At 45.5% G+C, this 17121-nt stretch overlaps 1 protein-coding gene across 2 annotated transcripts in view; it reads right to left on the bottom strand.

Moving 5' to 3' along the window:
* PTPN14 (protein tyrosine phosphatase non-receptor type 14) overlaps positions 1 to 17121 on the bottom strand; it is a 119025-nt gene that overhangs the window by 23064 nt on the left and 78840 nt on the right. For both annotated transcript variants that reach the window (XM_081000497.1, XM_081000498.1), the window contains exons 7-14: positions 16502 to 16589; positions 15443 to 15531; positions 13728 to 13815; positions 11866 to 11948; positions 9286 to 9343; positions 8610 to 8688; positions 5119 to 6599; positions 2231 to 2374 (exon numbers count right to left, since the gene is read on the bottom strand). In XM_081000497.1, the coding sequence (XP_080856623.1) occupies positions 2231 to 2374; positions 5119 to 6599; positions 8610 to 8688; positions 9286 to 9343; positions 11866 to 11948; positions 13728 to 13815; positions 15443 to 15531; positions 16502 to 16589 (2110 nt within the window). The remainder of the gene's footprint in view (positions 1 to 2230; positions 2375 to 5118; positions 6600 to 8609; positions 8689 to 9285; positions 9344 to 11865; positions 11949 to 13727; positions 13816 to 15442; positions 15532 to 16501; positions 16590 to 17121) is intronic.

Below are 17121 nucleotides of genomic sequence, written 5' to 3'. Positions count from 1 at the left end.
AGGACCCGTGAGGCCGAAAGGACACCGGAACCAGAACCACGACTGAGCGAGCCGGTTGCACCAGACCAAACAGCCGCATCACAGCCAGCATCCTTGGAACACGAGCCAGAACCCGGAGCCCGGACCAGGGAACACCCCAGGCCACAACGCACACGTAGGCCGCCGGCATACCTTGAGGACTATGAATGCGACCTCCCGGGCAGGACTGGAACTTAGAGGGGAGGGGTGTTATGTACTGAGTTGAATAGGATCCAAACTGTAGCAGTCTGATTGGTCCTAGAACAATAGGATCCAAAAGGCAGCAGTCTGATTGGTCCTAGAACAATAGGATTCAGAATGCAGCAGTCTGATTGGTCCTAGAACAATGCAGCAGTATGATTGGTTGGCAGGAACCACCCAATCCTGCTCCAGATAGAAGTGAATCCACAACCTGATTGGCTTACAGTAAAATTCCAGAATTAGCCAATCATGTGCAGCCCATTGTGTAAATAATGTATATAAAGCAGATACTGTGAGGGGACATTCATTCATTCCTCCTCACCACTATGAGCTGAATAAAGAGCATGAAATCACTTTGCGACTCTGAGTATATTTCAAGTTGCTTGTCTTTCAATGATGAGATAAATCATCCGAGGAGCCCCCCCCCCCAAAGAATGCTAAGGGTGTCTATTTCTTCCATCTTGCCTGCATTAAACTCTCTACCAGAGTTACGTTCTCTTCAGGGTGGGGTGGGGAGGTATTTTACAGATGACACCATAATCTAAAACTCCTGATAATCTATCCCACCTGTTTCACATAGAAGACAGTTGAGAAGAAGTATACACTTGAGGCCAAAGGACCATTCAAAGAACAAAGAGGTGAAATCAATAATCACCCCATCCCCAATTACTTTCTCTGACTGTAACATGGGGGGGGGGGGGTTGGAACCATTTTAAAACCCTTTCATTTCCCAGGGGTGAAGAAGAAGAAGAGTTTGGACTTGATATCCCGCCTTTCACTCCCCTTAAGGAGTCTCAAAGCGGCTAACAATCTCCTTTCCCTTCCTCCCCCACAACAAACACTCTGTGAGGTGAGTGGGGCTGAGAGACTTCAGAGAAGTGTGACTGGCCCAAGGTCACCCAGCAGCTGCATGTGGAGGAGCGGAGACGCGAACCCGGTTCCCCAGATTATGAGACTACTGCTCTTAACCACTACACCACACTGGGTGAGAGGTCTAGGAAGACCAGCAGGGCTGAATTGGCTGTGTTGATCTTTAGATGGAAATAGTCTGCAAAGGCTAGAGTCTCAGTCTTACGATGTAAGGACCTTTGGTCATGGAAACATCCTCGATGAACACTACTATACATTTCAAGCACATCCGATATTAGCGTGATCACACACACGTGCCACACCCAGAAGTGACTAAAAAATGTCACAGAAAAGAGGGGAACAGGGTGGAGCTGGGTGTTTGCAGGCTTTTTCAATTGTGTTTCAAATATACGCAATTTCACTTGAACACGCGGTGCCTTGGAACGTAACCCCTGAATAAATTGGGAGTTGCCTGTACCCATAGTTATGGCCACAGCTAAATAATGATGGCAGTGCTTGATTGTGCAAACACTTCGTGAAAGACTTAAGGCCACTGAAGTTGTAACAGTGACAGGCAAATCGTTGCGAACACAGGAACCAAGGGAACTGGGCATTGGGGCAACATTGTTCCTACAGTAGTGTCTAAATTTCGAGGGAAATGATAGCGCCGAGTGAAAGTCTGTGAAACCATGGTGCACATTTGCACACGTGAGTGCGTCCATACCGTGTAAGTGAGAAAAGAAAATTACTAACAAGCACTGTGGGTGTGCTGATAACAGCTGCCTAAGTCAGTTTCCATTTATTTTACTTTTATCCTACAAAAACATGCTTATGGAACAACAAATGTCTACAGGTGTGTACATTTCATTTATTCCAATACCCTTCGGTGCTTATGGAGACTTCTGTGGGCAAAATACTCTTCTGTTGTGAGGCAGAGGTTTTGCACAAGGGCTCATGGCTGAGGTAAGATTTGCATGAGCCAGCTCTGGCCTCAATTACATGCATCCTCATGTTACACCAGCAGTCTTATGCACAGTCGTGATTTCTGCAGCCGTGTGGTAACTGGGGCATTGCAATACATCACCTGGTTTTTAATACTTCAGAAGCCGTTGCCGACAGAAACCAAAATGGCGGCCCTTTGTTTTGCTAGTCCTATTCTTACCCGCTCATCCATTGGCACCTTGACTGCTTCATCCTGGCTGTCCTCAGGCACTGGAACTCGAGCGACTGAGAGACCGTTGAGCGCTGCCAACATCAAGGGCCTCTTCTGGGCCTCCAGGCCTGCCATCTTCTGTTTCTCTAGATACTTTTGGCAAGAAAAGGCATGCTTTCATCTCGGGGTGATTAGAAATAATGCCAGCAGAATGTTGGAATGCCTTTTTAATCTCCCACAAAATCTACAACTCCGGCCGAGGAGTGCAGATGACGGCCATTAGCAGAGCAAATCCAAATGCGTCTCCTAAACTTCCTATTATTTCCCCGGGGGGCCTGTTCCTACATGAGTGCAGAGCTTTAATTTCAAAGGAACAGTCCCACGATACAGGGGACCTGCGATCAAAAACAGGCGTCTCTCTCTCTCTCTCTCTCTTCCTCCCTCCCGCCCCCCTTGCGTGCTGTGTGTGTTTTTGTGTGTGTGTAAATGTTAGGCACAGAGTGAGCCGCATCAAGCAAGCCAAACAAACCACAAAGATGATACATAAGCCCAGACTGGTGGCGGATTTTTAAACAGCATTGTTACATTGAAATTAGTACAATGGGCTCTGTTGAGCGTAAAGTGAATAAATACGGATCCAACGCCCACCCCACCTCCAATTCAAGAAAAGGCCAATTGGAAATGCTCCGTTGCCACCAGGTAGAGGTGTTGTGGAAGGGAGCAAAATTGTGACACGTAAAATGAGAACGTTTCAAAGCTCTAAAATGAGTTAAATTATTCTTTTGTGTGTGTGTTTTCCCCTGCCTCTAAATTTACTTCCAAATGTGGGTTCAACATTCAGAAGCACCATCAATTCTCCTAAAACTAAGGGCGAACAAAGCACTTTCTCGACCTACATTTTAATTGCTGTGTTTTAAACAGGGCTGTTTTACTGCATATTTTAATTATGGGTTGTTGTTTTTTAAAAAAAACCAACACGCTTGTGCAATTGGTTTTTATACTTGTAAACCACTTAGAAGCTGGTTTCAGCATTTAGCAGCATATTAATTTATTATTCTCAATAAAAACAACAAATTGTTAATTTTCACTGCCTTCCCTCTGAATGAATGGACGCTTTTGTGACCTTTTGAATGGCAAGGGTCTCTGCCAATCGGGGAGCACCCAGCGGTGGCTCCACCCATAGTGTGTCCTCTGCCAATCACAGCCCCTTAGATGGTTGATATTGGGGGAAGGCGCTCTTCTCGGCTCTGCAATCGCTCAGTGAGGCTAAGGAATAGCTGCAAGCCAAATCCAGGTGTTTCCAGGAAAGCTGCTCTTATGGCACTCCCCAAGCCTTATCGCCTCATCATCCTCTGTAGTTGGCAGGAGCATATAACTTGGGTGTTTCCAGATCTGTAAGAGGCAATGCATTTCTGTCTAGTTGCTTCTGGCTGACCTGGAAACTGCGTAAACTAAGGAATTATGCTCTTGGGAGTGGCTGTGGAAGAAAACTTTGCCCTAAAATGAATTAATATTCTTCAGTGTGGGTAGCTTTTGATGGTGAGGGGGAAGAGAGAGAGATTGGAGGTGTGATAATGACTTCAGCTATTTTGTATTTTTGTCTGTACTTGATGAAAGAGTCTAGGCCTCCTTCTGCTCCAGCCTCTCATTCAGGACAATGGAGTGTGTTAGGTTGAAATAAAGAGGAGTTAAAAAGTTCTTCAGGGTGGTTGAATCAGTCCTGTCTTTGTTTGCAAATTTTGTTTCTCCTTACAAAATTACTTGTTCTACCTTTAACTGTATTTGACAGAGGTTGAGTTCAGATGTAAACTGAGCCCATGGTTTGTTTTAATAGCTAGTTATATTCTTCTTTCAACGAACCATCATTTAAACTAACTATAGTTTGTCCTTTTTGGATACAGCGGTAAGTTCTGGTCAGTGAAAAACTGTAAAGGTGCTTCTATTTCCTCCTTGCAGTTGTGTATAGAGAAGAGAGGAGAGGAGGAACACGCAAGCCCAAGGTCCAGGTCTGCTCATTCACATAATACTGAACTATGGTTTAGCATCACTCCAGAAACAGGACCAGTGGCTGTACCCAAGTACGCTCACAAACAATGGTTTGCTTGGAGCCGACAAACCAGGATCAAGAACCGCAGTTTGAAGCTGATTTGCACACAGATAATTTGTGCTAATTCTGGTTTGTTGTTGAATTCACAGACAACTGACAAACCACAGCTAGGACCTTAGGAGGCTTCTGCGCCATGGAGCTGGGAGTCAACTCATGAAACTGAGTTCTGAGTGGGTGGGAAATGAAAAGCAGGCAAGCAGCTCCAAACCATGGCTGCCTATTGTATACTTCCTCAAACTATGGTGTGGCTTAATTATGGCTGGCACGCTGGCACAGTGCCTGAATCTGAATCATTACATGTGAAGCTCTTATACCTTAGAGGTATGATTAGGAGCTCTGAACCCAGCATGGCAGAACAAGAAGAAAATGGTATGCAACAGTCAAGTGCTGTGAACAGCACTTCGAGAATCTCAGCATCATTCTTTAAATTAAGTTTCTAGCCAGTATGATTACAATCTCAACTTTTACTAAAGCTACATCTGATCTGACTTCTTGACAGCCAACATGATTAAAGAATGGCGTTGACTTTACCTCTCCTTTTAAGACTGTCTAGCTCATAGTTTCCTAAACTTGGGTCCCCAGCTGATTTTGGACTACAATTCCCATCCTCCCACTGGTCCTGCTAGCTAGGGATGATGGGAGTTGTAGTCCAAAAACAGCTGGAGACCCAAGTTTGGGAAACATTGGTCTAGTTTTTCAATGGCTCTGCAAAAATTTTTTTTGAAAAAAAATCTATTGTAGCAGTGATTCCACTCTACCCCACCTGTGTGCTAATTGAAAATATACTTACCCTCATCTCTCTTTCTATGATACTGTCTTCAATCGAAAACATTTCTGACACGGGCCTCTCCTTCACTGGCTCTTTCTTGACTCTTTCCTTTACACTTGTGAGGTCCGGTTCGGAGATGGATGGGCCAAGCGAGGACCCATTGACTGACGCCTGATCAGTTCGAGATATGCTGATGGCTTTCGCAGGACCCGGCCTGACAGCCCTGGCTCGAGAGGCGGCCAGCAAAACGTTCGCCTGCTCATTCCTCAGGGCTCCATTGCTGACGCTTTTCCTGGGGCCCGGATACTCAGGGGGAGGTTTGTTTGGTATCCTAGCCAAGGCAGCCTGCAGCTGAGCACTGTACTCCACGTTTTCATGGAGCGCCGCCATGGAAGGCACCGATTCCGAAGCTTCTTCGTCCTCTTCGCTTTCGCTGCTGTGTATCAGCATTGTGGCGTCCGAGAAGGTCTTCTTGTGGTGGTAGTGAGGGAGCTGCTGGACCTCGTGAGCCCTGGGCACCACTTCCTCCTGCTGCACCTGCTCACGCAACGTGTTCCTGCGCGGCAGGGGGGCGTTGAGGCTCTTCAAAGCCATCGCCTCTATGCCGCGCACCATGTTGCTGATCACTTCCAAGCTGTGGCGCTTGTTGACGGCCGCGTGGTGCTTAACTGCCATAAGGGGCTCACTAACTTCCTGGAGAGACTGGTGAACCACCGGGGAGCTGTCCTCTTGGAAAGTCTTTACCAGGAGCTGAACCTTGCGAGTGACCAGATCAGGGCTGCTGCCGCTGACATACTTGTGGCGGTGACTCGCGAGGTCGGGTGTGCTGGTGGCAGGACGGGGGCGCGGATATGGCGGCGGGGGCCTGAAAAGGTAGTTCTTTAATATGTGCGCCGTGCCGCACCTCTGGTTGTTGGGGACTTGCATGTTGGCCAGTTCCGGGGTGCTGACGGTGTGGGAAATGGAACTGGCCGCTGCTTTCGTCTGCGCAGCGTTGATGGGGTTCACTTGCTCAGATGGCGTGGCATGTTTTTTGTAAGTGCCCTGAGGCCCGTACGTAATGGCGTAAGGAGGCCTCTCCCGGATCTCCGGTTGACTGTACACAAGGTCTTTGGGTTGGTTGTACGCATGGGTGTTCCCAATGTTGAGGTTCCTCAAGGACTGGCTCTGGCTGTCCGGGTGGACAACCCCCCTCTTCATCTGCCTCATGACCGTCTCGTAGTCTGGCGTCGGCCTATAGGAAGGCACGATGATCGCGCTGTGCCTATGGCTGGGGATGTAGTCCGCTCTCATTATGTCGCTCCCGGGAATGCTGAGGTTGGAGGACACCGGAGAAGCCTGGATGAAGTTCTGCGAGTGGTTGAGAGAGTTCATGCTCTGGGCACTGCACACGCTGCCGTTGGGAACGTTGCCGTTCAAGTAGCTGAAGTCCATCACGCACCTGTCCAAGCTGCTCTGAGATCTACAGTAAAACATATCTTCATTTCCGTGAAAAATGCTGTCTGTGAGCAGGAGAAAGCAAGAAAAGAACAAGAAACATCATGAGGAAACATTCTAAGGACAGTGGAGTAAGAGATGTGAATGTAAGGCGGGTTTTTTGAACTAGCAACCTGTTCTGGACAATGGCCAATCAGATGCCTGTGGGTAGCCTGCAAACAGGAATGCAATTCCCAGCAAGTGGTATTCAGAGGCATATTGGGTCTGACAGTGGCGGCAGAACATTGCCATCATGGCAAGTAGGGGAGGTAAAGGTAAAGGGATCCCTGACCATTAGGTCCAGTCGTGACCGACTCTGGGGTTGCGGCGCTCATCTCGCTTCATTGGCCGAGGGAGCCAGCGTACAGCTTCCGGGTTATGTGGCCAGCATGACTAAGCCACTTCTGGCGAACCAGAGCAGTACACGGAAACACTGTTTACCTTCCCGCCGGAGCAATACCTATTTATCTACTTGCAATTTGTGCTTTCGAACTGCTAGGTTGGCAGGAGCAGGGACTGAACAACGGGAGCTCACCCCTTCGTGGGAATTCAAACAGCCAACCTTCTGATCAGCAAGTCCTAGGCTCTGTGGTTTAACCCACAGCGCCACCCGCGTCCCTTAAGTAGGAGAGAGGGCCTTCCAAAACTCTGATGATGACATCGCCGTCATGCCTGCACAAACAGGGTCTCCCCACTGCTAGTTATGGAAGGGGGAAGGAGCCCAAGGCACTCATGGAACCGGCCATAGTCAAGAAGAAGAATGTGTCCAGCAGGGATAGAGCTACGAATCACTTCCTCTTCCATTAAGAAAATGCCAGTGTTATCACAAGCCAGCACACTCTTGCAGGCAAATGACTCCTCATGTGCACACGGATTGCCCATCCCTGCAAAACACTGGGAGACATCCCTCCCAGGAGACTTTCTATAGGCACATCTCCCCAGATGTGTGAAGCAAACTGTCTCACCTCCTCCACTACCACCTTGTTCATGTAAATAGGAAGCCTGCTTGCTCATCTTAACGCACATGGCGCTGGATTAGGGGCACTCAGCCACATTACTGTAATACTGAGTGTAGTGAAATTTGTTGGTGGGGGGATGCAAAACAGAACAAACACTCTTTTCCGAAATCAGCAAAACAGTGGGGTAGAATTAGAAGTTCTCGGCCTCTAGAGCAGGCAGAAATGACAGTGCAGAAATAGTAATGATCGGGAATGGTCTCTCCCCTAATCCACCCTCTCCTGTCAGACCCCTGCCATTTAAAAATATACTCTCTCTCTCTCTCTCTCTCTCTCTCTCTCTGCAGCTTTGGATTTGGACACAATGAGAGAAGTGGGGCCGGGTGGGGGGAGAAATACACTCCTATTTGAAAGGTGTGGTATTTTTTTTCCTGACCATTAAGCCAAAGCTTGGTGAGACAGCATATACCGCTTAAACAGGGGGCCGTTTCAGCACAGTAGCCACGAGATTCAACTACTAACCAGGAGGTCTCTGTTTTCAATCTCACACCTGCCACAAGCCAAGTTGTTGGCCTTAGTACAGACATGGGGAACTTTTGGCTCTCCAGATGTTGCTAAACTACAATCCCCATCAGCCCCTGGGAGCATGGCTGATGGCCAGGGATGGCAGGGGATGTAGTTTGGAGCAATATTTGGAGAGCCAAAGGTTCTCCACACCAGCCTTACGGCAAGGCACTGTCTCTTGTCCTCATCTCTTTCTTGTGGATGTGTAACCATATTGTCCTGCCCTACAGGTTTATTACGCAGGTAAGTGAGATCAAGTTTGTGAAGTGCTTTGAAAAATCTAGGCAGGCTATACGTGAACAAGTGGGATCTGTAACAAAATGTTGCAGCGTGGAATGCTTCTGTTTAAGGTCCCAGACACTCTTCCCCCCCTCCCTTCCATGTTCCATTCCTTCTTCTCTCTACTCCCAGCAGCAGCCTGTCAGGATGACCATCGCTTGACGACTTAATAGCCCTATCAATGTATTATTTACTATTGCTGCTGTTGTTTTTAGTCATAATATTTGTGATAAATACCTTGTGAATTGTGAGTTTCCGTGTAGTGCTCTCCACACTGGAGGTGCATAGGTGGCATAATAAATGGGTGTTGCCTTGGCTAAAATGCAAAAAGAAAAGAAAAGAAAAATGCAATTTGACACAGAGTTATAGGAAACAGTCTTCTCATGAATCAGAATCCTTGGTCCAGCTAGGTCAATATTGCCTACACTGACTGGCAGCTGCTTCCCAGGTTTCAGGCAGGGAAACTCTCCAAGCCATACCTGGAGCTGCCAGTGTTTGTACCTGGGATATAGCTCAACCACTGAGCTATGGCCCTTCCCCAAATATTCACATCCCCCCCTGAAAGAAAACATTTAATGACAGGGGTCTTGTACTGACTTTTCAAGTAATCTTTCCACAAAACTATACTACTATACTATAGTATACTATAGTATAGTATACTATAACTATACTACAGATCAGGCACAGGCAAACGCGGCCCCCCCAGATGTTTTGGGACTACAACTCCCATCATCCCTGACCACTGGTCCTGTTAGCTAGGGATGATGGGAGTTGTAGTCCCAAAACATCTGGAGGCCTGAGTTTGCCTATGCCTGCTATAGATTTCTGTAGTTATAAAAAGAGCTCTAGATTTCTTTTTCCCCACTTCCTCGGTGCTTGTTGTTTAGCTTGTCACTTATCCCAAGATATTTACCAAGGATGATCGACTCCAGGTGGGCCGCCGCCTAATAGGAGGAGGGGAATTTGATTGTCTGTGGGAGGGAAAAAAATGAAGGGGGATTTTAAAAATAAACGTCATTTTGAGTAAGAATGTACACATCATACTGTTAACTTCCAGTGTTTCGTATGCGTGGTATTGGGGAGTATCTGGAAGGAGGGACCCCAGAAATATGTCCTGTGACAGGAACTCTGAATAAACGATATTGGCAAAATACCAGCTATGGGAAAGGCTTAAATGAGAGGCCTTTGGGTAAGCCAGTGGGGTAAGGTTAGGGTGTGTAAAAAAATTATCCTAAAAATGCAAGGAGGGCAGGAGTGAAAGGGAAAGAACTAAAGCAATTTGAGAAATGAGGACTGGGAACACAAGACTGTTCAACGTGGTTTAGGCAAGGAAGAAAACAAGAATCTGGGAGCATAGCAAGTCACTCAAGAGGCAATGCACACACACAAGCCAAGAGAGGAAATATTAAATAAGTGCTGGGCATGATGCTAGAATAGCAGGATGCATGGCGGGAGAACTTAAGAAGAAATTATACTAGAACGGAGGAAGAGAGCAAATGGAAGAAAAAAGCATTCACAAGACAGAGCAGGAGCAAAGTGCTTACGTGTAGAGAAGAAAGGTGGAATTTCTCCTCTTACAGTTTCTGATCTGGTGAACGACGTTATGTGCAATTAGAAAATAAGACAGACAAGAAGAAATGCGAACAACAGAGCCATTTTCAAAAAAGCATAGACTAGAGGGGGAAAAGGTTTTCGGCTAGCAGTCACAGGCCTTGAATAGTCTTCTAAGAGAACGATTAAACCCGTGTCTTATTTTATTGATTTTTGAAGGCATCGCCCATGCCTTAGGCAAGGCTGCGAAGGCAGTCAACCACAACCAAAATGGAAATGGAAGTACAAAATGGAAATACAGCATAAAACAAAACAAAACTAGAAAAAGATGAGATACCAAATAATATTATAACCTGGCAACCAATAAGTGGAAGCAGGGCAAAGCCATCTTGCAGCCACCATGAAGATTTATAAATGGGAATAGAAGGGGCAGGGAACAGCAGCCCAGAGAACATTCTCTGTGGCAACTCCTAAATTGTGGAACTCCCTCCTCACAGAGGCCCATCTAGCAACATCGTTATATGGATTCCACTGAATGCTGAAGACATCGCTTTGGCCTTGGCCTTTGGCAGTTCAGGTATTTTTGTGGGACATACCTCTTCAGTATTGTTTGATCTATAACGCGCTGCCGTTGCAGGGAATTGACTTACACCCTGTGATTGTTATCTGAGGCCCTTCTCTGTGCACGTCCTCCATGGGAAGTTCAGAGGGCAGCAACACAAGAATGGGGTTTTTCATTGGTAGCTCCCCACTTGTGGAATGCTCTCCTCAGAGTGACTTGCCTGGAACCTTCTTTGTCTAGTTTTAGGTACGAGGCAAACATTTTCCTTTTCGCTTGGGCTTTTTGGTCCTTAGCATGAAGGCTTTTAAAGTACAGTGGACCTTCCAGATACGAATTTAATTCGTTCCGGGGGTCCATGCGAACCCCGACAATTTTGCAAGAAGAGGCGCTGTTTCTGCACACACACGAGGCACACAGAGCACTTCTCTGCATGCGCGGGCGGCAAAACCTGGAAGTATACACTTCTGGTTTTGCCGCATTCGCAACCCGAAAGTTATGTTACTTGAAGGTAACGTAACCCAAGGGTCCACTGTATTTGTGTCCTCTTTTGGTGATGCATGGTCTGCTAGACCTGTCTTTTAGGTTTTCATTTATAGGGTTTGTTGCAAATGGTGTTACTATTTCTGCTGAGTTTGCACATCGCTCTGAGTTATTTTTATAAGTAAAGTAACTAAATAATAATAATAATAATAACAATAATAGCAATAATAATAGCTTAGCTTGGTTTTATAAACCGTTTTCCTTCTTTTAATTGTACGATTGTATGGCTATAAACAACCCTGGTTGACACATGGAGATCTGCACATTGTCACGATGCATCCCAAATTATAAGATTATAATTATATTTTCTTTCTTATATTATAATTATAATCTTAGAAGGTTGGATAATCTTACTAGGGGAATGGCTGTGACAACCACAAAGGGGTCAGTGCACTTCTGAATATGCCACTAGACCACTGGCAGCCGCCTTGCGTGTGCTACTGCCCACTTCTGGCCGGACGTTCATCTATCAGAGGTGCTGTAGCTGCATCTGATATGGCAGATCCTGCACCTAGGAGAGGGTTGGTCTCCACGGTTTCCCAAGGTCCTTTTAAACTCTCCCATTGCAACCAGTGTGTTTCGGATTGCGGCTACCCTTTCATCCTAAAATGAGCCTCTAAGTTTACAATCGAGAAAGCAAGCATCATTTATGCAGGCCTTTCCTTCGATTTCTGAACTAGAGCAATGTTTCCCTTTGCTGTGTTTCTGCAGGTGAGGGTGAGGGAGAAGGCAGGTGGGGAACAAATAATAAAAAAATGGCCTCCAAAAGCCTAAACCGAAATGAGGTCGCTTCACATTTCACGAGCAGAAGCCAGAACTGGAAAAGGGGAAAGTACTCACTCTGTGCAGATGTTGTTTTGCTTGTAAAACTTGTGCTTTGCAGCAAACAGCCGTGAAATATACTTGGCATTTTCAAGGTCGTCCTTTAAAAAGTTGAAAGGGTGGAGGGGGCAGGGAGACAAGGGAATGCAGGAAAAACACTTAATTACACTGTGACTAGCATAGCAAAGGGTTATGTAACGGTGAACACGCTCCTCTGAAATATTCAGTAGGAATAATGCTTTGCTCAGAAACACACAGGCACACATGCCAGCATCCAAGCCCCCATATCATAATTCAAGAGAGATGCTAATGCAAACTAGTCACATCATTGGGGCCCAGAGAAGAGTAGTCCAATGGTGAAATGGTGCTATGACAAGTGTCAAACCTAAGTCTTCAAGCCCTGTTTCCTGGAAGCATCTGGCTTGACATGGTGCAAAGCAAGAGGCTGAGCTACAGCCACCAATGGTTTGATCCAGCAAGGCTTTTCTCGTCAGAAATCAAATGGAGTTTCTTTTAAAAGACCAATATCTGATTTAAAAGGTAAAGGTAAAGGTACCCCTGACAGTTAGGTCCAGTCGTGGATGACTCTGGGGTTGAGCACTCAACTCGCTCTATAGGCCGAGGGAGCCGGTGTTTGTGGCCAGCATGACTAAGCCGCTTCTGGCGAACCAGAGCAGCGCACGGAAACACTGTTTACCTTCCCGCCAGAGCGGTACCTATTTATCTACTTGCACTTGACGTGCTTTTGAACTGCTAGGTGGGCAGGAGATGGGCCCGAGTAACGGGAGCTCACCCCATCGCGGAGATTCGAACCGCTGACCTTCTGATCGGCAAGACCTAGACTCTGTGGTTTAGACCACAGTGCCACCTGTGTCCTTAATATCTGATTTACAGGAGGTTAAAGAGAAGCATCAGGGCACAGCAATGAAGCCCATCCTATGGGGTCCGCAAGGCATTTGGCTGCCCACTGGTAAAAATAAAATTAAAAAATGGACTAGATGGATTCTGGACCCAGCCTGCAAGGCAGTTCTTTTGTTGCTACAAAACTCGGTAATACTGGTGGCTAACAATTAGGGTTGTGCACAGTTCCCCTGACCCAATCCAGAACCCTGGATTATTATTATAATTTATTAAATTTGTTTACCGCCCTTCATCCGACGATCACAGGGCAGTTTCCAATATGAAAACACAAAAATACATACCATAATCACAAATAAAAACACACACACACCCAATTTAAAAGGCCATAGATCAAGTTGAGCCACCTTGGATTGGCCCCGAATCAATCCATGACTTGGAGCTCATGTTTAATTATGATTGGGAGGAGGGGTGGAGGAAGAAGCAGAGACTCCCTCCGAACAGAGAGCAGGAAGGTTCAATCCTGCTGGGTGCTTCTTTGCAATCACCTTCCGTATGGGAAAGATACTTGCAAAAGTAGCGCAGCCCGCAGGATCAAATTCTCCACTCATCAGCTGGTGAGCGGAGGATTCAATCTGTTTTGCCGACACGTTCCCTGTTGAGAACACACCAGTGAAGCAGACCCCTACAGCTTTGCCATCTGATGTGCTGCCTCCTGATACCTCGGATCACTCTGGGCAGCCTGACTTGATCCAAGGCTGTCTCAACCTAACTTTGCCCAAGCCCTGTGCCGGCCAGGCTTGAGCTGAATCCAGTGCACAGCCTACTAACAACCTCAGTTATCATTCACTGCAATCCCTTTCCAAGCTCCTGGGGTGGGGTTGATCTCACGGAAGTTAAAATAGCACACTGGGAAATCGTCTGCAAGAATCCATCACACTTAAAATGTATACAATGAAGATCCTGTGGTTGGAAGGGGGGAAAAATAACCCTTAAGGCTGATCTTTTAATGCTTTGCTTACTGTATGAAAGAGCACAGTTTCTTCTTTGTTGAGCAGTTCCACAGCAATGGAAGACTTGTTGTGTGTTATATTCCCGATATCATTCCACCTGCGGAGAAGCAAGTTTGCTGAAACAGACATGCCATTGCCAAACAGCCAGAGTTGCCATGATTCTTTCAGTACAAGGAGAATGTTCAGCAACTGTTTGGTTCACTCAAGCCTCTCCCTGCTTTTAGCTTGTGAAAATTATTATCAATGACCTGGCTGCATGTACAGAGTAATCACCTAAGAAGCAAATGTAAATGTGTCTTTGCCTCCAACCAATTCATGTTAATGGTTCTGCAGATGAGAATGCTATGCAGCCAGTGTGGTGAAGTGGTTAGTATGTGGGATGAGGACCTTAGGAGACCAGGGTTGAAGTCCTCATCAGCCACGAAGCTTCCCTTGTAACCCTGGCCTGACTACCTCATAGGAGAGGGAGAATCACCTGTACTCCCTTGAACTCTTTGGAGGAAACATAGTATATAAATGCAACAATGAATAAATAGATAAAATAAAACACCTTGTTTTAGGAAGGGAAGCAGCTGAAACACAAACGGATGTGTTGCGTTTATCACTTTGAACAAAATAATAATCTCCCTTTTTTGTGCAAACTCATGTCCTATAACGAAATACAAACAGGGTTGTTGATGGACTATATGGAATTGGCGGAAACGACTGGCAGAAATCCGAGACCAGGGAGAAGAGTCGGTGGAAGAAGACTGGAAAAAGTTTAAGACTATTTATAGAAATATTGTAAAAATAATGAATGTTAGGAAAATGTTGGAATGAAGTTATATGGCTTTAGTAGAAATGCTATAAGGAATTAAGTATAAATAGACTAATAGAGTATTAAAGGGAAAAATAAGATTAGAATATGTTAAGATAATTATAGGATAGAAAACAGAGGAAGATGGAAAGGAATTGCTGAAACAATTAATAGAAGTGGAATACAAAAAGGGAGGTGTGAGGAGGTCGTGGAAATAAGGGAATGAAAGTTAAGATATTGAAATTGTTTTGTGTTTTAAATGGTGTGCGTCTTAATTTGTTAATCTTATGTTTTTTCTTTTCTTTGCTTTGCTTTTTCTTTTCCTTTTTTTTATTGTGTTTAAATGGTTGGAAAATCAATAAATATTATTTTTTTTAAAAAAAAAAGAAATACAAACAGGGTTGTATCCAACCCTGCTGTTCTGCTAGAGCAGTGAACTAATCCCACTTAGAGCAAATAAGAAATATGAGCAGCTCTCAGCCATCACCAAACGTTTTCCCATCTATCTATCTATCTATCTATCTATCTATCTATCTATCTATCATCTCCAGGTAACAAAAAAGAACATATAGAAGAAGTTAGTTGGTGTCATCAAAGGAGGACATTCCATAATGTCTGTGCCACAACTGAAATGGTCCTATGTTGGACCTCAGTTTATGAAGGCTCCAGAACAGAACCTCAAACTAGGTTTGAGAGCCTCTGGAACAGTGTGGGAGGTAGTACTGGGAACAGGAGCCAGGCAGAGGAACTGGCAAAAGAAATCCTCCCTCTCCATTTCAGTGGAATCTCTTTTGTCAGTGGGATCCCATCATTGGATTAAACTGAATAAAACTGGGTTGGATCCAGTTTTAACCCATCCAGCCAAGTTGATGGAAATCAAGCTAGCTTTGGATTGGTAAGACACAAAGTTTCCTGATCATGTTTTTACCTGTAGATCACTGTGGGCCTTCCCATTCTGTTCTTGACAAAAATCCCCATGCAGTAGATTCCAAGGTGCATGTCATTTCCTTGATTGTCCTACATGAATAATAATAAAAAATGTAAATGTTCAAATTTTAATTATACCAAACCTTGAAACAGCAGCAATCACAATACAAAGAAAAAAAGGAGAGAAAAACCCAACCCCCAACAAAATCCAATTTCTTATCTAGATGCTTTTTGCATCAGATATTTCGGGCTGAACAAACCTCCCATGAGAAGATCTGCACCGCTGACGGAATGGACATATATCGCGTATCAAGATTGAATCCACAAGGCCGCTTGCTTCTTTCATATAAAATATTCAAAAGAAGTATCACCAGCGGTACAATGGAGCAATATCAGAAGCAAGGACCTCGCTGTGTCTCAGGATGAAGCACAATTTGATTAACTTCTAATTGCGTTTTTCTCTGGATCCACCAGAGAAGTATGGAGTTAGCTCTTACAGCAATGCTTACTGCGCCCTCTCCAATTTGTGTTTATCTCACTTTGGTGCTTACCAAACACTACAAAAGAGAATGGATTAGAAAATTGATTTGCCGCAGCGCAGAACTTTAAACCTTTGATTTCTGTCAGTTGTCCAAAAGGCTCAACATGGAATACTGCATCAATTTCTGGTTTCCGGTGCAAAAATCAGTAACTTTGATGCAGGCTGTCACAAGATTCAGAACACAAGAGAGGAGCCAAATTGTTTATTTCCTTCTGTCCCTTCGGGCGAAACAGACAGTTGTCCAGATTCTTCAAATCAGCTGAAGCTGAGACAAGGGCAGATCTTCAGCTGAGATGTGCCTTAGGGTAGAAATCAGATTGCCCCTGGCAGATAAAGCTACAGAATACCTCCACAAACAATGAATGGGTGGGGGGTGGAGCGGGTGGAGGCTGACTTTGAAAGCTAAAAACTGCAATGTTTTGACTTATTCTGCAAGCTGGTTGCAAGCTGTTCAGGACGCTTCATATTTTCCTAATACAATAAAAGGCCTCAGTTGGAAATTAAGTCAGAGTTCCTTACCTTCACAGGGAAGCTTTCCTGCCCAAACCCATCTAGTCGTTCTACTTCACTGATGTACAGGAATTCCGCATCCGCTGCAGAGATGCCACTGTAAATCGAGTTAAGAGAAAGACGGCTCAGGATTGCCCAGAGGACCAAAGATTCTAGGTTGAACCCTTGGAATTTGCTAACTTAGAATTATATAGAGGTATTCAACACGTAGAAGGCTAGTTTTGTGTCCTCCATATGCTCTTGAACTACATTGCCCATCATCCCTGACCAATTGCCATGCTGGGCAGGATGGGATCCGATGAGAGTTGGAGTCCAGCGACATCAGGAGAATGAAGAAGAAGTTTGGATTTGATATCCCGCTTTATCACTACCCGAAGGAGTCTCAAAGCGGCTAACAATCTCCTTTTCCCTTACTCCCCCACAACAAACACTCTGTGAGGTGAGTGGGGCTGAGAGACCTCAGAGAAGTGTGACTAGCCCAAGGTCACCCAGCAGCTGCATGTGGAGGAGCGGAGATGCGAACCCGGTTCCCCAGATTACGAGTCCACTGCTCTTAACCACTACACCACACTGACTCTCACGCTGAATGGTACATTGGGTGCCCTTGTTCTAGGACAACGATAACATTC

The sequence above is a fragment of the Podarcis pityusensis genome (genome assembly GCF_964106645.2).
Source record: "Podarcis pityusensis genome assembly, chromosome: 3".
In the NCBI taxonomy this organism is placed as follows: domain Eukaryota; kingdom Metazoa; phylum Chordata; class Lepidosauria; order Squamata; family Lacertidae; genus Podarcis; species Podarcis pityusensis.
The sequence above is the reverse complement of the archived record's forward strand: the minus strand, read 5'-3'. Positions and strand labels throughout refer to the sequence as shown.